Consider the following 20,416-nt stretch of genomic DNA (forward strand, 5'->3'; position numbering starts at 1 on the left):
CATTTGGAAAATGTTTTCTCTGTCCTTCCTCCTCTTTTCTGGTCACAGCTGTTTCGTTTAGAGCACAAGGTCACTGTCAAGAAACAGCCCAACAACCCTGGCGATTTTTCCTGTGACGTGGGGCCAAGACTACAAACCAGGACTTTACTCTGAGGTGAAAATAAATCTTCTGGAGGTTTCTGTGCAGAGGAGCGTGGCTCCTTTGGTGGTCAGTGACTTTATGTTTTGTTTTTTTTTTTTAAAGAGAAGGGACATCACAGTTGACAGAAGAAACGCAGCTCATTCCCAGGGAAAATGCTGATACTCCGGGATTGTCAGAGCTGGCCATGAACTTGCCACGCAGTGTGGCCCAGAGGAAAACACAAATGCATAGAGCAGGTCTGGAGGAGAAGCCCGGGCTGACAGATGACGGGGAATGGGGCCATGGGCAATAGGAAGGAGGTGGTAAGTGTGGTCAGGGAGGTCCAGGTCCACCTGGAGAGTATTCCATTTCAAGGCAAGTATATACCAGTCTATGTCTGGACTTGAGATTTGCCTTTTCCGCTTGGAGATATTTGGCCATTGTTCAGTGAGCAACTATTATACACCAAGGAATATGTCAGGCACTGAGGGCACAAAAATGAATAAAAAGAACCATTGTTCTAAAATTTAATATCCTGGGGCACCTGGGTGGCTCAGTTTGTTGAGTGTCTGACTTCGGCTCAGGTCAGGATCTCAGAGTTTCTGGGTTCTAGCCCTGCATTGGGCTCTGTGCTGACAATTCAGAGCCTGGAGCCTGCTTCGGATTCCATGTCTCCCTCTCTCTCTGCTCCTCCCCCATTCACCCACACTCTCTCTCTCTCTCAAAAATAAATAAACATTAAAAAAAGTTTTAATTTAAGATCTTAACTTAACTCACTGTCCATTGACTTGTCTCTATAATGGGCATGATAATTTCTACTTCATGGGGTTGTCAAGAAAGTATAGAAGTATTTTTCTGTTAGCTACAATACACTGTACAAATGCTCTTTTTCTGTGGCCACTATGAAAACATTATGGAGGTTCCACAAAAAATTAAAAATTAATTAGAGTTACCGTATGATCCAGTAATTCCACAACTGAGTATTTACCCAAAGAAATAAAAAACACAATTTGAAAAAGATATAGGCACCTCTGTGTTTATTGCAACATTATTTACATTAGTTCACATGGAAACAACGTAGGTGTTCATTCATCAATAGATGAATGGATAAAGAAGATGTGGGGTGTGTGTGTGTGTGTGTGTGTGTGTTATGTAATATATACATATACATAATAAAATATTGCTCAACCACAAAAAAGAATGAAATTTTGCAATTTGCAACAATGTGGATGGACCTAGAGGGCATAACATTAAGTTAAATAAGTCAGAGAAAGAAAATGCCATATAATTTTACTCATATGTGAAATTTAAGAAACAAAACAAATGAACAAAAGGGGGAAAAAGAACAAACAAACAACCAAAATCTTAACTATAGAAAACACATTTTGGTGGTTGCCAGGGGGGAGGTAGATGGAGGGATGGGGGGATGGACAAAGGGAATTAAGAGTAGACTTATCGTGATGAGCACAGAGAAAGGTGTAGCATCACTGAATCATTATATTATACATCTGAAATAACATAATACTGTATGTTAATTATGAGTAAAAAAGATACAAATGCCCTTTATATATTTATTGCAAGCATTATTCAAAGAAGGGTTTGAAACAGTAACTTGACAACAGTGACTTTTTCTTCTTTTTCCAACTTAATAAATATTTGAAATAACAAAAATGTACCAAAATGTTGAAAGACGCTACAAAGAATAATACAACGATGAATTTCAACAATTGACTCTTCAGAGCAAGGAAGTCCCGAGTTGTAACATTTGCTAATGTCCATGGTGTAAATACTCCCACACCCAATTTGTTACTGAATGCATAGCTGGGAAGATATAAACCTTACAGAGTCCAGCATACCACTGACACAAAGAACTTTTTTCCTCCCCAAATTTGAGAATAAATTCCCAATCTGATGCATCACCGCAAACACAGTAGTATGTATTTCTCACAAACATAGGCATTCTCTCTGACAGCCACATTAATTAAAACTATACGGGGTGCCTGGGTGGCTCAGTCGGTTAAGCATCCGACTTCAGCTCAGGTCATGATCTCACAGTCTGTGGGTTCAAGCCCCGCGCCGGGCTCTGCTGACAGCTCAGCATGGAGCCTGCTTCAGATTCTGTGTCTCCTTCTCTCTCTGCCCCTACCCTGCTCACTCTGTCTCTCTCTCTCAAAATAAAATAAAGACATTAAAAATTTTTTAAAAACAAACACAAGCCTATAAATATCACATAATAAACACCATCTGATCCAGAGACCCTATGCAAGTTTCACCGATTGTCCCAACAATGTCCTTAGAGCAAAAAGATCCAGTTCTGAATCCCACACTGCATTTACTTGTTGAGTCTCTTTAGCCTGGTTTAATCTGGAACAGTTCCTTGGTTTTTCCTTGACTTGCCTGATCTTGATATATTTTTTAAATGTTTATTTTTGAGAGATAGAGGCAGAGCATGAGCAGGGGAGGGGCAGAGAGAGAAGGAGACACAGAATCTGAAACAGGCTCCAGGGTCTGAGCTGTCAGCACAGAGCCTGATGTGGGGCTTGAACCCACGAACTGCAAGATCAGGACCTGAGCCGAAGTAGGAGGCCCAACCAACTGAACTACCCAGGTGCCCCCTGATCTTGATATTTTTTTAAGATTGCAAGCCATTGATTTTATAGAACATCTCTCGCTGTGGGCTGGACTGATATTTCTTCATGATTCTATTTAGGTTTTGCAGCAGTGGCAAGAACGCAAGAGGAGCAGTGCTGAGTCCTCCCTGCGCCCTATCACGTGGAACACTGTTTAGATCTATGCCATTACAGATGATCATTTTTATCTCTTGATTAAGGAGGCGTCTTGCCAGCACCATGATGTTATTCTCTCTCCTTTGGTAATTAGGAACTATTCTGCGGGGAGGTACTTTGAAACTGTATAAATAGCCCTTTCCTCATGAGGAATATTTTCCTCATGACATTTGCAATTCACTCCTTTATTGATCTATATCTATATGGGCTCATGGTTTCCTATTTCATTTCATGAGTTTTAGTCCATTATTATCATTAGTTATTTTGTAGCCAAATTGTCCCTGATCCGGACATTTGGACAGTGCAGTGAGACATCGTCCTTTGAGCACTTCCGGTTTGGTTTTGCTCCATACGATGTTCCAAGCTCGCTGTGTGCTGTCTGCACCCCAGCCTGGGAATCAGCCATTTCTCCAAGGCGTTCTGTTTCCCGGGACCCCTTAGCAGAGTCCTTAGTGGAGAATGGTATCTAGAAACCAAGATCTGGGTTGGCTAGTGATGTTCTGAGGATTACTAACAGGGAGCCGCTGTTCCCAGGCCCGTTCAGCACACAGAGATAAGGATGCACGCACCCATGTGCACAAACATGCGCATCTACATTTATTTCTGTATCTATCTTTTTTTTATGAGAAGCCATGCATTCACATCAACCTCGAATTCCCATTCAAAAGCTCAGATTTTCTTCTAGTTTTCTCCCTTTCCATGTGTTACCTTCCTTCTCCAATAGTGAAACCAGAGATTTTGCTGGGTTTTTTTTTTTTATGGAGCTATAGCTCACATACCAAAAAGTTCACCAGTTAAAGTGCACTATTTATTGTTTTCTGGGATGTTCGCAAGGTTGTGCAAACATCACCATGATCTAATTCCAGAATATTGTCATCACTCCCTGAAACAGAAACTCAAGACCCATTAGGAATCACTCCCCAGATTCCTCCTCCTTCTCTCCCCTGTCACCGCTAGTCTAGTTTCTGACTCTACACATTTGCCTGTTTGGGACATTACAAATGGAGTCAAACAGCATGTGACCTTGACTCTCTCACTTCTTTAACTCAGCACAGTGTTCCCGAGGTTCACCCATGTTGCAGCGCGTGTCATGACCTGATTCATTTTTATAGCTGAATAATTTGCCATTTAAGGATAAACTGTGTTTTGTCTATCAGTTAATGGATATCCGGGTTCTTTTCACTTTTTAGGCTATTATGAATAATACTTCTATGAACATTCATTTGCAAGTGTTTTCTTTAAGTTTATTTATTTATTTTTGAGAGACAGAGAGTGTGTGAGCAGGGGAGGGGCAGAGAGAGGGAGAGAAAGAGAATCCCAAGTAGGCTCCATACTGCCAGCCCAGAGCCTGACGCATTGCTTGAAGCTACAAATTGCAAGATTATAACCCTAACTGAAGTCAAAAGTCCGACACTTAGCAAGCTGAGCCACCCAGTCACCTCTCAGTAGGTTTTGTTTGTTGATGTTCTTGATCAAATTGAGGAAGTTCCTTTCCACGCCTAGCTTCCTGAGTGTTTTCATAATGAAAGTTTGTTGAACTTTGCCAAATGCTTTTTCTGCAAATATTGGGATGATCATATGGTTTTTTCTTCTCTATTTCATTAAAATTGTATATTACATTGATTGGTTTTTTATACTGAACCAATCTTGCATTTCTGGAATGAATCCCAGTTGGGTATGGTGTATGATTCTTTTTATGTTCTGTGGGATTTGGCTTGCTAGTTTTCTGTTGAGGATTTTAGCATCTATACCCGTAAGGAATGATGGCATGTAGTTTATTACTTTTTTTCTTGATGATGTTTCTGTCTAGTTTTGGTATTAGGGAAGCATATGTCTTCAGAGAATGAGTTTGGAAGTATCCTCCCCCACCCCATCCCAACTTCTATTTTTTGGAAAAGTTGGTTTTAATTCTTATTTATTTACTTTTGAGAAGGGAGAGGGGCAGAGGGAGAGAGAGAATCTTAAGTAGACTGCATGCCCGGCATAGAGCCTGCTGCAGGGCTCAGTCTCACGACCGTGAGATCATAACCTGAGCCAAATCAAGAGTCAGACGCTTAACTGACCGAGCCATCCAGGCACCCCATGTTTTAATTCTTCTTTAAACATTTACTAGAACTCATCAGTGAAGCCATCTAGTCCTATATGTTTCTTTGCGATAATTTTTTAAATTATCGATTCAATCTCTGTTCTTGTTATAAGTCTATTCTGGTTTTTTTATTTCTTCTTGAGTCAGTTTTATTATCATGTGTGTTTCTAAGAATTTATCCATTTCATCTAGGTTATCTGATTTACTGACCGTATATAATAGTTCTTGTATTTCCTTATAATCCATCTTATTTATGTACTGTCAGTAGTAGTCCCCCTTTTGTTCATTAATTTTGTGACTTAAATCTTCTCTCTTGTTTTCTTGGTTGGTCTAGCTAAAGTATTGTCATATCATTGATCTTTCCGAAGAAATATCTTTTTGTTTTATTGATTTTTTCTATTATTTTTCTATCTTCTATTTCATTTTATCTTTACTATTTTCTTCTTTCTGTTTTCTCTAAGTTTAGTTTCTTCTTCCCCTCCTTCTCCTTCCCCCCACACCACCCTCCTCCTCCTTCTTTTTCTTCTTCTGTTGTTTTTTTGAAGTAGAAGGACAGATCATTCATTTGCAGTATTTTTTCTTTATTAATACAGATGTTTACAGCTATAAATTTACCTCTAAGCACCGCTTTAGCTGCCTTTTTGGTACAGCGTGGTTTTGTTTTCATTCAAGTCAAGGTATTTTCTAATTTCTCCTATTATTTCTTTTTTGACCAATTAATTATTTAGGAATATGCTGTTTCATAATACATATTTGTGAATTTTCCAAGTTCCCTTCTATTACTTATTTCTAATTTTAGCCCATTGTGGGGAAAGGACATATCTTATATGACTTTATTCCTTTTAAATGTATTGAGAATTGTTTGATGGCCTAATATACGGTCTATTCTGAGAAATGTTCCATGTGCACTTGAGAAGAATTTATAAGAAAAATAATAGATGTTTTTATGCTTTGGAGAAAGATCTTGAAGGAAGCAAGAAAAGTGATGTTGTACAAAAGAGAGAAGAGGTTGCTTCTGCCCTGTCTATGGCCAGACCCAAGGGGACTGAGTTCACAAGTAGACAAGCTGGCTTTGGCCAGAAGCACAGACGTTTACCTCTAGCAGCAGAATGGAAGGCAGAGAATAGGGGGACAGATCCTAGTGGGAGGGGCTTACTAGAGAAGTTCCCTTCTGATTGTTTCAATATCTCAGTAAATGGGCACCACGGTCAAGAGATGAGATTAAAGATAGGAAGGAAGTGGGGGATTAAGAAGAGAGCAGAAGATGCAAACTAGCCATTCTGGAGACGGGAGAATGAATGGACTAAGGACATGGCATGTCCTTGCCTGTCAACACTAAAATCCCATTGGAAGATCATGGTCAGCATGGTTGTGTGTTTTCCTCAAGTCTTGGTTAGCTTCACTGGGACAGGCACAGAGCAAGTGGACAGTTGGATTTTATCAAGAAGCCAAGTGATGGTTATAATTGACCATGAAACTGTAGCTGGGGAAGGAAAGGGGTGAGGACATTAAAGGGCAAGGGGCCATAAAACCCTGATAGGAACACTGGAGGTTCCAATGTCCAAGGCTTGTCGGAGTTTGGATATTAAAGGAAGTGATATAGAAAGACAGGACGTGGTAGGTGGAGAGCTTGATGCACAAAACTGATATTGTGGCTCCTTAGTAAAAACAACATGGTCAGGGGAGTGAGGTGCTGGGTTGGATGGGAGTCAAGCTCACGGGTGAGAGGTCCTGGGCTTGCAATGGTCGTGCACACATATGTTGCAACTATCATGAATTCAGACTGGAGTCAAGGGGAAAACAACAGTGAGCCAGAGCCCAGAAAAGAGAGGAAGGAGCCAGAAGTCAGCAGAGGACAAAAGAAAGTAGACTTTAATGACAGGCGGTCCAAAGCTACGAGGTCTGGGGCTGAGGGAAGGGAGAAGGGCTACACGTGGGGATAAGGAGCAAAGGAGACACCTGCCCACCTCCACCTCCCTCAGTATAGAGTGGCAAGCAGAGCAACCAGCACCCCCTGAGAGGGCAGAAGGGGCAGCAGAATCCCCAGGGGGCGCTGGGCTCCTGTTGGCATGTGTGGGCAAAAGGAATGTCCAGGGAAGAAGTCAAGATATGGAGGTCTTTGCTGGTAACCCAGTTCCAGAGGGCACGGTGGAAGGTGTTTAGGAGTCAGGGATGAGTGGGAGAAGGGGACGAAAAGGGCATGATAGAGCCTTTTGGAGGTTAGCAACCCAAGGTGAGGAGCGACCTGGGAATCTGGAGTCCTGGTTGCTAATGACAAACACCAGAACCAAGGGGCTCATGGGATGAGTCGTGGAGCTTGAGGCAGATTGCAGGGGTGTGGTGGGAGTGCTGGGATAGGGAGGGCCAGGTGTTTGGGGCTCCTTCTTTACCCTTAAAGGCACACGCTACCCCCCATGCATTGCTGGCAATGGAGGAATCCCACTTGGTGGCAGATTGCCAGCTATGTAATGCCACCTAACTTCCCTGCAACCTAGTCTTCTCAGCTGCAAAGCAGAAATATTTCCTGGGTGTGTGGTGAGGCGCCAACGAAAGCACTCAACAGATGATAGCTCTCGTGAAAGCCACACGGATAACAGTCTCACCTAAAGCCAGACCGACTCTGGACCCCTCCCCCCAGTCAGGTGAGCCCCAAAACTGCCCTTTCCTTGTGGGCTATGCTAGCTGGAGTTGAGTTTTCTGACTCTTATGACCCAAAGATTCCTGGTACAGATGCTATTTTCATCTCCATGATTAGGTAGTTGAGGAAGCTAAGAATCAGAGAGGTTAGGTTGGCTCCTCAAAGACACACAGCTCAGATGTAAACACAGGTCTGTCTGACCTGCCAGTCTGCTCAGCAATAACCAGCCTGCCGCCACCTCAAAGCCCAAGTGTCTAGGAGCCTCTGTTATTTCTAGTCCAGGGTCTTCCTCCCGAGAAGATTCTGCAAAGGCTAGGACTGGACATTGTGGAGAAAAGAGAGGCTGGTGTGGCAGCCTCCTGACCTTGGGCTGATCACTCTGCAGAAGAGTTTAATGGGCCCCAGGCCATGCATGGGGAGGTTTAATGTTCACATGGCCCAGTGGTCCAGACCCACGTCTGTGCTCCTCGGAATGTGGTGAGCAGAGGACAAATGGAGAGGGCTTCTCAGGTAGGTGCATGTCGTGTCCAGGCTCCTGAGTTCAGGACAGCATGAGTCAAAAGAAGCAAGAGCCCAGGGGCCTCATGTCAAGCAAGAAATGCCACATTACACACCCTCACGGTCTCCCCACGTCCACCTTCTATCTTGTATTTATCAATTTTTTCTCTATTCTTCTGTCTTCATGTCTTTTCTTTTCTTTTTATACATCTCCTCTTTGCACAAACATTTTGGAATTATTTACAAATAGACATACACACACAAATGAAATATAAATACAAAGATTGAACATCAGACCTCAAGCCTAGGTAAACCACAAGCTAGAATAGGAATTGTACACTAAGGGGACTGTAGCATCATGTGCTAAATGGGATATTTCACGATTGCTATGGTTGAGCTTCCTGGTGGCCAAAGCAAAAATGGGAAACCACAATTCTGTAGTTTAGAATATCTAAGTATGTGGACAGACACAGTCTGCCTTCAGAGGAAACAAAGCTTTTTCCAGCACTTGCTTAAAAAGGAAAGTTTTCACATGTGTGTGTGTGTGTGTGTGTATACAGATGACACTGAGTCGTGTCGTGCACAGGTGTCCATGACCACACCCTTGAATGAACATGCAGCACTGGGTTTCATGGGTCTGTTTCTTAGAGTGTCCTTGGGGAGAAAAGCTGACAAAATAGTCCCAAATACAGCTCAGTGAGAGCATTTCAAAAACACACAGGCAGGGGTGCTTGGGTGGCTCAGTTGGTTCAGTGTCCAACTCTTGATCTCAGGGTTGTGAGTTCAAGCCCCATGTTGGGCTCTATGCTGGGTAGAAGCCTACTTGGAAGGAAGGAAGGAAGAAGGAAGGAAGGAAGGAAGGAAGGAAGGAAGGAAGGAGGGAGGGAAGGGAGAAAAGAAAGAAAACACAAGAGGCATATGTGAGGTGATCCAATAGCATTTTCCAAACTGCTTCTCAGCACATTCAAAAGTATTCTGGGGGTGGGGGGGTCACCTGGTTGGCTCAGTCGGTTAAGCATCCGACTTCAGCCAAGATTATGATCTTGCAGTTTGTGAGCTCAAGCCCCACGTCGGGCTCTGTGCTGACAGCTCAGAGCCTGGAACCTGCTTCCAGATTTTGTCTCCCTCTCTCTCTGCCCCTCCCTTGCTCATACTATATTTCTTCCCTTCAAAAATAAATAAACATCAAACATATTCTGTGAGGAAAAGGTTCCACAGGTCGAGGAGTTCAAGATGAAATTAGGATTAAACAAAATCAAGCAGGTTTCCTCACAGGGGGTTTTCAAGAGCTTTTAACACTCCAGCATCCACATGCATCTCCAAGTTCGGGTGAAGGACCCATTCTTTCCTGGGTTTGTCTCTGGAACCCTCATCTCCACACACCGCCGGTTTCTTTAGGAGGACTGCCAAGAAGCTCACAGAAAGCTGGAGACCCATGGACCGCAGTGTGAGCAACGCAGATTAGGAGATATGGGTGAGCTAAACTCCAAGTGAAAGCTGTCTGAGCCAGGCGTTTCGTCCAGTTGGCGTCCGATGGTCTAAGGCCATGGCATCGGACAGGACCCAGGCCTCAGGTGGCCTGCTATTCTCGTGACAAGATGAGAACACCGCTTCCTCAAGCTCCCCTTTGCTAGGACTCGTGTTCTTAGTTCAAACCAGTGGAGGACAAGTCAAGGACCTCTCAGACCCCGGGAGATGCTCCACCTCACCAAGCAGGGACAGGGGAGCACCGCTGGGGGCCTGCGCCAGGTGCAAAGGTGGGGTTCCCTTTGCTCGTGGCTTAGCTCCTTGGAGCTGAGGGAGCAGTTGAGGGGGCGGGGTCTCAGGACCAGCTGTGCTGGATGTGTCCCAGGAGATACACAGAAGGGTTCAAGGAGGAATTCCAAGTTGAAGTGTGAGCTAGAGCTGGCCAAGAGCTAAGTGGTGGGAGGGGCAGGAACGTTAAGTTTAGAGGTGGCAGTGGGAGGAGGGTCTAGGCCCCAGAATCACCGTGATTTCAGAGAAAAAGTGGCTTTGGAGGTTCGCTACCTGGTGTCTGAAATCTCGGGGATAGATGCATGGTGAGAATTCTAAGTGGGTCAAAAGTGGCTTCACCTACGGCTCACTGGCGGACAGTCCCAACCCTGGGGGCTTAAATCAGGGACAGTGACAATTCAGCATAGATCCAGATCAGGACCTGAACCACCAGATGCTCCCCAGCCAAAATGGCAGGTAGAGAGATAACAGACATGTCGAAACTTTGAAAGGGCCAGATATGGAAGACGCATGTCCAAGGATGCGGGTCACAGGGCTACTGATAGTGCTGGAAAATGGAAAAGCCTAGACGTTGCACTCATGGGAACTGACTCACGAAAATACGGTGCGTTCGTGTGGCAGGATACCCCACAACCTTCACAAATGATGTGAAGTGCATTTATTAACATGGAAAGAGATGTAGGATAGCAGGGAAAAATGCAGATTCTCAGAATATAAATAGCAGCGTCCCATTTTAACGGGAAAACATTTTTTTGTGCACGAATGCGTGGAAAGAAGTCTGATAGGAGATCTCGAAATGAAAACTCGTTCCCCGTGGGCTGTGAGATCCCCGATTCCTGATATTTTTTTGTTCTTCGACAATTCCGTTTCTTATAAATAAAGATGGATTTGTTTTCTACAAAATTATCTTTTAGAAACAGGAAAAGAAAGCAAAGAGCGGTTTCGAACTTCCTGCAGTCGGTGTGGTGCGCAAGGCACTCACACTTTCTCTTGCTTCATCTCCCCCTCCCCAGACTTGATCTTCGTTATCCTCTTCCTGTCCCTTTGTACCAAATCCCTTTCCTAGGTCTCCCCCAGCAGCCTGTCCTCAGACCCACAGGCGCCCTGAAGGGGACGCAGGTGTAGCCGGCAGGGTGCACAGAGGCAGAAATTCACTGCGAATTCAGAGAAAACATGGTGCACGCAGGCAGGAATTCTGGAATAAGAGCTAAGGCACCAGCCAGCCCAGGGCGGAAAGGATCAAGGTCAATGGGACACAAGCCCTCAGTGGCCGCTGGAATGTGGAGTGAGGGTGGGTTGGCCAAGATCAGAGGCCAGGCATGGATCTGACAGTTGGACCTCATGACGTCACTGTTGTCTCACTCCTTGCCTGGTGAGCTCAGGTCAGCAGTGCCTTTGCAGGGCGTGGGGCTGTGGTTACCTGCACCGCGTGCCCAGGGGGTCCATTGGGAGAACTGGCTCTGGCTTCCCCACTCAACTGTCCCCACCGAGGCGGCACATATGAAACTCCTTATAGCCCCGGGGCGGGGGGGGGGGTGGCACATGAAGCCATTGGACCAAAGAAACTACAGTTCAAAGGGGATGAAAGCTTTATGACGAATTAATGAGTTCATCTTTGTACAGCAATTAAAAATATTTTTTATTTGAAGATGTGGAAGGACTCTAAGTTTTCAAAGTCTAATATTACGGCGAGCACAAACAGAACACAGAACAGTATGAGAATCCTGGCTGAATTCAGCAGGCTAAGTGTCCAGAGACATTTCGTACTTCCCCTGAGTTGGATGTGCTTCAGGCTACCCTCCAGCGACGCACACACTCCCGTCTCCTTGGGAAGCACTGGCTCAAAGATCACCCAGCCGTCTCCCCTCCATGTCTCCGGGAGAGATCCGTGACATTACAGTGGGTGACTCAAGCAAGGTGTAAGCGTCACTGAGTCTCCCCTGGGCAGGGTTTGATGGAGGCAATGGGCTTAAGTAGTCTCCCACAATTTCCTACAGTGTTACTGTCTTTGTTCAGTCACATTAAAAACTGAGTCCCAAAGAAGTTCAAAGGACTTGCCTAAGGTCACACAGCTCATAGAGTGATAAGAGCTGGATGTCCAAGGATAAAGCCAGTGCAGATGAGTGTTAAGCCAAGTGGCCTTTAAGAAACAAAGTTGGAGTGCCTGGGTGACTCAGCTGGTTGAGCGTCCGAATCTTGATTTTGGCTCAGGTCACAGTCCCGGGGTCAAGGGATAGGGCCCTGTGTCCGGCTCCACACTAAGCATGGAGCCTGCTTACGATTCTCTCTCTCTCTCCCTCTGCCCCTCTTTTTCTCCTTCTCTTTCTCTCTCTCTAAAAGAAAAGAACCAGGGGCACCTGGGTGGCTCAGTGGGTTAAGCATCTGACTTCACCTCAGGTCATGATCTCACAGTTCATGGGCTTGAGTCCTACTTCAGGCTCTGTGCTGACAGCTCAGAGCCTGGAGCCTGCTTCCGATTCTGTGTCTCCCTCTCTCTCTGGCCCTCCCTTGCTAATGCTCTGTCTCTGTCTCTCTCTCAAAAATAAACGTTTAAAGAAAAGAAACAAAGTGTTTCCTAAGCCACTAGGGTAGGATGTGAGAAACACGGACACAATGTGCTGTTAAAAGCCGTCATCCTTAGCGGGGTGGGAGTCAGAAGCTTTTGTGTTTTACTTTATATTCTCCTATAATATTTGGGCTGTTGTAGCTAATATATTTTCCTGCTGGTGGCTGCCCAAAGATATCAAAAGGTTATTCTTTAGACACTAGCTCTAGATAGCTTTCCTTGGTCTGATGTCAAGTTCATCCAGCTAACTTACCGATTATTTGGATTTCCATAGAGCTGGTTGGCAGCGAGAGGGGGCTCTGGCCAAACTGACACCACTGTGCTGTCCACCTGATTTTCTATTTCTCATTATAAATGAATGCAGTTCAACAAAGTTTTCCTCGTCCTATCCCCAACCCTTCCTAGTCTAGCAAACAGAACAGAGTATTATGTGACTCAAGTCAAAGCAGTGAAAAGACAGAGTTTCTCTGAGCAGAGCAGCAGAGGATTAGTTCCCTCTTGGCTGTGAACAGGCTGATTGTCTTCTCGATGCTGGACCCTGTGTCAGACAGAAACTAAAGGCTTCTTTTCGTCCATCTACTGCTGTCTTACTCAGAAGTCTTTCTCATGCAGGGACAGAAATCCAACTTGGCTGGCTTAAGAATAAAAATTGGGGTGGACTTTGTATGTTAATATCCAAAGACAGAGCTCTCGCTGCAGGTACGGCTGGATCCAGGCATTCAAGCGATGTCATCAGGGCTCTTTCGGACGCTCTGCTCCACTTTCTTTTGTGCTGGCCTTACTCTCAGGCAGGTTCTCTGCACGCCGTGGTCCTAGCAGCCCCAAAGTCCCATCCCTCCAGTTGGAAACCCAGTGGTAAGAGAAACTTCTCAGCGGAAGTTCCAGAGTTGAGTCTCGTTGGCTTGGTTTAGAGCACATGCCTGTGTCTGAAGCAATTGCTACGGCCAACAGGGTGGAAGACGCCGGTTGGTCTGCCCTGAAGCACGTCACCCTCCCCCTTGCACAGAACGGGAACTATACAGAATGACAGCAGTCAGCAGTGGCAAAGGGAAAACAGGCACCTGCAGAAGGCAGAATGGATGCTGGGCCTGTGGGGAGAAACAGATGCCCGGTGGCAGATCCAAGACCCCCTTCAGCTTGATGTGAGGGAAACAGAAAGGAAAGAAGCAACCAGTTGTCAAACTGAAGGCCAAAAAGAAACGCCCTGGCAAAGTTGAAATTTGGGGAATTGGATTTCAGAGACAGAGGCCTGGGGTAGGAGTAGGGGATAAAGCAGAAGGGCTGTGCCTGCCCCTTGGGCTGGAGGAAGGAGCTGGATCCAAAGAGCTAGACTCTGTGTGGACTCAACAGGTAACGTGTGTGGCAAAGGACGGTTCAGCGCGTCCTTCTGGAGTCGGCGGGGCCGATGGGATGCATTTTTTTGAGTGAGTAGATTGTGCCACTCCACCCTCTGCTGTTGGGGCAAAGTAATGGGATCATGTATTCTTAACTGTTGCGCTGTTTACACCTGTCTGGCCCACGTGACTCCGGTGGGTGGAGTCAGCTGCCCCAAGGCCAATGGCCTCGGCATGAGCTGACGAGATTGAGTTCCTGGACTGACGAGGCTGGGAAACAAACAGACCTTGGGTACTGGTAAGTTCCACCAGGCCCTGGCCCCGTGGGAGTCCACTTGGAAAGCTGCCAGCGGGCCCGCCCTGACCGCACCCAGTGTTTGCTCCCAGGCCTCACGGTGGGCCCCCTTACAGGCTGGGCCAGGAATGCCAAGAGACTGCAAGGGAGGATCCCCAGGCTCAGGGCCTGGCTCAAGGTGACCCCAAATAAATGGTGGCTCTTCTTACTACCACTGGGTACACATGCGTCTAGCACACAACAAACAGCATCTGTCGTCAGTCGTGCGGAGGCAGAGCGGGCCACACGTGTGATGCTCGCGGGTCTGTGCTGTCAACACAGATGCTAGGACTAAAAAGGAAGCCGCTCCAGCAGCAGGTGCTGAAGACCCATGAGTGGGGGGCGCCTGGGCAGCTTGGTCAGCTGAGCGTCCGCCTTTGGCTCAGGTCATGATCTCACGGTTTGTGAGTTGGAGCCCCGAGTCAGGTTCTGTGCTGACAGCTCGGAGCCTGGAGCCTGCTTCAGATTCTGTGTCTCTTTCTTCACCGCTTGTGCTCACTCTCTCTCTTTCCCTCTCTTTTGTAAATAAATAAGCATTAAAAAAAAATTAAAGACTAAGTAACTAAATAAAGACCCGTGAGCTGTTCTGGTTCCGGTTTTTCTGTGTTGACCTGGGCTTTCTCCCTGCCCGCCACCACCCAACACCCACTCAGAATTCTTCTCCTTTGCTTCTCTTGTCTTTACATTTATTTTAATGTTTGTTTATTTTTGAGACAGAGAGACAGAGCGTGAGCAGGCGAGGGTCAGAAAGAGAGGGAGACACAGAATCCGAAGCAGGCTCCAGGCTCTGAGCTGTCAGCACAGAGCCCGACACGGGGTTCGAACCCACGAACCGTGAGATCATGACCCGAGCCGAAGTCAGATGCCCCACCAAAAGAGCCACCCAGGCGCCCATCACTTCTGTTTTCTTCACGAGGCCACCTATTTGCAAATGCACTCAAAGCACAAACGGCTTTCCGCTGCTCCTGACAGCTGGGACAGTTTTCTCTGAAACCTGGCTGTGATGGTGTTTCTCAAAGTGGGTTCCCCAGGCCACCCGTGTCAGCATCAAGACGAAATATCCGTTTACTGTGGCTGAAGATTCTTAGATCCCATCCTGACCAGCTGGATGCACTTGGGGCCTAGAGATCTGTATTTTTTAAATCTCCAGGGGCAGAGGAGGGGAGGGGGATTCAAATGCGTCTCAAAGCTCATAAGCCACCATGTTGCTGCTGCTTGGAGGCATCTGAGGTTTCCTGGCCTCAACAGCAAAGTCCTGATTCATGTTGCGGGCCCTGCCCCCTTTGGCAATTCAAAGTCTCCAGACCCACAAGTTACTGATTAACCCTAGGCTTGAAGAAAAGAAATAATAACAACTAGAGAGAAGACATAAGCCAAGAAACGAGCGGAGCAGCCCCAAGGAGAGGGCTTCCAGACGCTGCTGTCACCGGGTACCTGCTGAGAAGGAAAAGGAGGCTAAGACGCCCAGCCTGAGGTCAGACGGCACCCAGACCCCAACAGCGCTGCCTGACAGCCCCTGTCAATGCCCAGGCTGCCCACCTCCACGTCCTGCTGACTCCGTGCCCAGGATGGCCTGCACCGAGGTTCAAGAGCAGCCAGCCCCATGGCAGCCCCCGCCTGTCTCAGCCAGAGTGCCCGCCACTGTGGCCACAGGTCCTGCTCCGGGGTGTCTTGGCCCCTCGGAGGACGACCTCGAGTGTCTGGTGTGCCGGGAACCCTACAGCTGTGCCCGGCCGCCCAAGCTGCTGGCTTGCCAGCACCCCTTCTGTGCCGTCTGCCTGAAACTCCTGCTGTGTATCCAGAATGACACCTGGTCTGTCACCTGCCCGCTGTGCCGCAAGGCCACCGCCGTCCCCGGGGGCCTCATCTGCAGCCTGCGTGACCAGGAGGCCCTGGTGGGGCGGCTGGCTCGGCCGTGCCCAGAGGTGCAGCTCTGTCCACAAGGACTGGCAGATTCCGCCACCTCGACGGCAGGGCACCCTGGCCAGGCGGGAGAGGACGGGCAGGACGCGGTGAGCGCGAACCGTGTGGCGGCCCGGCGCCTGGTGGCACACTTGCTCCTACTGGTCTTGCTCATCATCCTCATCCTGCCCTTCTTCTACCCCGGCATCATCCGGTGGGTACTGGCCGTCATCATCGCCTTGGCCCTGCTGATGTCGGCCTGCTTCTGCTGCCACCCGAGCAGCCAGGGTGGCTGCTGGCCTCCCGCCGGGACTCTCCTCTGCAGAGAACAGAAGCACAGCGAGATCGCTTCCATTGCCTAGGTGCGCTCCAGACAGGCACCTGCTACCTCTTGGGCCCCGCTAGGCTCACGTGAACGGGGCAAGGGGCTATGAACTAAGGCTCGTTCCCTAGGGGAATTAAATGCCAGCTAGACTTGCAAGCCAAAGCCAGATGGCTGTTTTGGGTCACGAACTACATACCTGGATGATAGACTTCTGTGTGCCCATGGTACAGCCCATCTAAAGAGTTTGGGGTGGGGGAGGAGGCACATGCCCCCTGAATGCCACAAGGGGCCTCCTCTTCCTCCTATTCTATTACTCCTGGTTTTCCTTTATACACCTGGATGAACTTATTGCAAAACAAATAGAACCAAGACTCCCTTTTTTGCAATTCCTGTAGCCAGTTTTATTTTCTCACTTTGTCTGATCTTTTGTGTTCAGGGCAGTTTGTTCATATTTGTCGTTGTCACACGTTTTCCCTCCCAGGAAGTCGGAGCCCATGGAAAGTCCCCCTGTGCTGCCCACTTCATGCCCATTCATCTCAACAAAGGTCCCGGTGGTTTTGGTGTCTCTCTGATCACCCCCAGGGATGGAGGGGGAGAATTTGTGTGCAGGAGTCATTCTGGGGTGGCTGCGGGGGTCCCACATTTAGTTGGCAGAGTTGGGGAAGGGTGGAGAGGATGCAGGGGAATCTAGCAATTGCTCCCAGCAGCCCCACTGGACTTCCCAGCCCCGGGTCATCAGGCTCTGGCTTAGCAAAGAATCTCGGGGCTACAATTACTAACAGCCGCCCCCGCAAACAGCAGGTCCCGCGGCTCATCAGGTGCACCATCTCATGCTACAGAACCAACTCTTTATGGCCATTGCTTTCCCGGTTTATTGCATTTCAATTTCCCTCTGAGCTTTTGTCGTAAAGATAAGACGCCCCATAAATGCAACGGTCCGTGACAATAATGCCACCTTTCCCTCCTCACCCTGATGGTCCCGGTGGTCGGAAAGGCTGCTCTGGAACACAGAGGAGGCTTCTGCTGGAGGGAATGACCTCCCATGACTGCCAGGATCACATCACAGCCAGAGAGGACCCTCGGGCATGCAGGGGAGTGGAGGGCAGGAGATGATACCTTGTTTCCTTCCAAAGGCCTCGTAATTGGGAAGCGAACCTGAAACGTCGGAGGGACTCGCTGGGCACAATCCATTGTCCCTCCCTACTTCCCCCTTCCTCCTGGTAAGATGACAGTTTCGGGTCGGACGCTCACTCCTAGAGACCGTACCTCTGTCGGAGAGGAATGAGAGAGCTCTGACATCAGAGCATCCGGGGTTGATCCTGGCTCCCTGTGTATGTCTTGTCCAGCAAGGCGCTTTGCCTCTCTGGGTTTCATTTTCCCTGAAATGAGCTAGTTGGACTGGATTTCCCCTAAGACCCCTGAAGCCTAGGAACTGAGAGGGTCCCTGGACAGTGGACACGAGTCACAACTCCTCGGAACTCACATGAAGAAAACTCAGAATAGAAGTATGTATGCAATTAGCTGTTCCTGACATCAGGGTGCCTGCCTGGATTCTTTATTTTTCCAAGGCAACTCTGTGACACCCATGCTCTGGGTCTTGTTGACTCATCGTGCTGAGAGCATATGTGAGTGTGAACACGAATGCATGTGCCCACACAGTTAAGCCAAGGCCAGGTGGGCCTGAAGAACACCCTGTCTGCCCAGGACGAGTACATGATGAAAACTGTTCCACATTTCCTGAGCTGGCCTCGGGCAGGTGCAGTTTGGGATGGTTGCCAGTAGGATAGGGTAAGAACATTCTCTTCCCGCTCACCTCCACTCCCATTCCATCCAGCTCTTAGACCCTCCACCAAGAAGGAAACCTCCACCAAGAAGAAAACCCCTACCAAGGTGTCAGCTGCCAGTGACACTATTTCTACCATCATGATGGTGGCCGCATGTTTATTGAGTGTGTATTATGCACCAATGACTGCAGTAAGTGCTTTATATGTGTTATCTAGATGAATCGTCAGCCCAACCTTCTGAAGTAGAAATCATCTTGCCAATGTCTTCATTAGCATTCTGAGGATCAGAGAGGTAAATGCATCTGCCTAAGGTCGCACAGCCAATTGCTTCCAGAGCTCCCCAAGGAATTAATGCAGTGTTCTTTCTGCTCCATTAAGCTGCCTCCTTTGCGTACAGTTCTGAAACAACCAGGAAGCTGGCTGCTGTCTGTGGGTTTGCAAGGGAGAACAGGTAACTAGCATCAGGAGCCTCTAAACTCCAGGGATCAGGTGTGCAGAGAGGCCAGAGAATTCCAGAACCCATTGTCTATACTAAAGACAGAGAAAACAGAAGTATAAAAATGGAATGGCTTTCCTACAGACTTTAACCACCCAGCCCAACCTCCCCTACAGGAAGCTGTGTGAGCACATGGCCCTTAACCAGTGTGCCCTCCAACCTCCCACCCCTCAGAAGAGGCTCTGACAGTGCTGTCCCCAACCCCCTTTGAAGCCCAGCTGGCCCCACCCACCTTCCGGCCCCTGGCTGTATGCGCTTGGAGAGTGCTAGAGGTCAATACTGTGCAGGCCGTCCCAGGCTGGGGAGAGAGTGGAGGAAACAGACAGGGCTGCCAAAGGCCGCCTGTGGAAGAAATCGGAGAGGCAGGGCTAAGCCCAAAGCCAAGTCTGACCCAGTGTGTGACCTGTAGAAGTTATAGGACTTCTGTGTGTAAGGTTAAATTGGCGGAGTGAGAAAGTCACAAAACAGAGACTGGGAAAAGAGATCAGAGCAGGCTTAATTATACAGCTCTGGGACGAGGTTCCTGGGTCCGGACAGAATGTGCCAGAGAAGTTGCGGGGGAGAACAAAGCGCAGGCCTTATATAGGGCAGTAGTTTCTGATGTGTGTCCGGGGGCAGAGAACCCCCTTATAAAGTGAAGAGACAAGGCTAGGGCAAATTATGTGTTTCCGGAGAGCCGGCATCAGGCAGAAAGTTCCAAAACGGTGGTCCGTCGGCCATCTTGGTGTTCCTTTCCCTGAGCCCGCCAAACCTGTCACTGTGAACCTCACTTTACTCGCCTGTAACGTGGAAAAGCATGACACACACCTCCCAGAGCCCCCATGAGGATTCAGAGTGCTCCTGGATGAGAATCCCTTGTCCTAACAGGCTGCCTTTATCATCAGTCCATGATCCCCGTGGGTGAATGGGCTTTCTGGGGCCTGTTCAGTAAGACCCCTGACAATGGGGTAAAGCCAGTCCAGAGTGGGAACATTGTCCAGGACAGGCCGATCTGGTGGAGAACCTGGTGCTTAGGTACTGCACTTAGGAATTAGGGATTGCGGGGAGAACCAAAGCCCCTCCTCATTGGACCGTCTCCCCGTCTGTGGCCTTCCCGTCCGACATCCCTGGCTTGATTCTAGCATCACCGTTCACAAGCTACCTCACCAATATCTCATAGGATTGCTGGGTGAGTAGTGAAGTCATTCATGGCTGGGCACTGGGGACCACAAGGAGTTAAAGAAGGGAGGGAGAAGACAAGGAGAAAGAGATGGGTTGAGTTCTAGAAAGCACTAACAGGCTCATCTTATTTTATTTGATCTTATTGATAAGGAAGGATCTTAAAGCCTGGGCACAAGAATTCACCTCTTCTGTTATCAGCCTCAGCATCACCAGTGTTTCCAACAACAATTAACAAAATAATTGCTGACGTGACTTGAATGGACCAGGCAAAGCGTATTACATATATTATCACATATGCTGTAAGATAGGTACCATGATTACCCCAAAATTACCGACAGGGATGCTGAGGCACAGAGAGGTTAAGTAACTTACTCGAGATCACACAGTGAGGCAGTGGTAGGGCCAAGAAGGCACCGCAGAAGTCCAACTCCAGAGTGTGGACTCTGAGTCACTTTGCTGTATCTGATGGAACGTTCACGGCATATCACAAGTGCTCACAGTATGTGGGCTCATGAAGGGTAAAGAATTAAGAAGAGACAGGGTTTCTTCATGTGGTTACAGCTTCCTGACTTAGTGGGTGCTCGGGGCAGAGGGTTGTGGGGATCTGCCTGTCCCATTGTCCATAGACAC

At 48.0% G+C, this 20,416-nt stretch overlaps 1 protein-coding gene across 1 annotated transcript; it reads left to right on the forward strand.

Annotated features, from left to right (window-relative positions):
- The first annotated feature begins 15,686 nt into the window (after positions 1-15,686).
- On the forward strand, positions 15,687-16,715 carry RNF186 (ring finger protein 186). The gene has a single exon (XM_029945890.1). It carries the CDS (start codon positions 15,687-15,689, stop codon positions 16,380-16,382), a length of 696 nt encoding a protein of 231 aa, XP_029801750.1. The 3' UTR covers positions 16,383-16,715.
- The last annotated feature ends 3,701 nt before the right edge of the window (positions 16,716-20,416 follow it).

Source organism: Suricata suricatta, chromosome 8 (genome assembly GCF_006229205.1).
Source record: "Suricata suricatta isolate VVHF042 chromosome 8, meerkat_22Aug2017_6uvM2_HiC, whole genome shotgun sequence".
Taxonomy (NCBI): domain Eukaryota; kingdom Metazoa; phylum Chordata; class Mammalia; order Carnivora; family Herpestidae; genus Suricata; species Suricata suricatta.

Bases quoted from the DNA above. Each gene is read 5' to 3' on its own strand.
- RNF186 (XM_029945890.1), top strand. From the start codon at position 15,687: ATGGCCTGCACCGAGGTTCAAGAGCAGCCAGCCCCATGGCAGCCCCCG.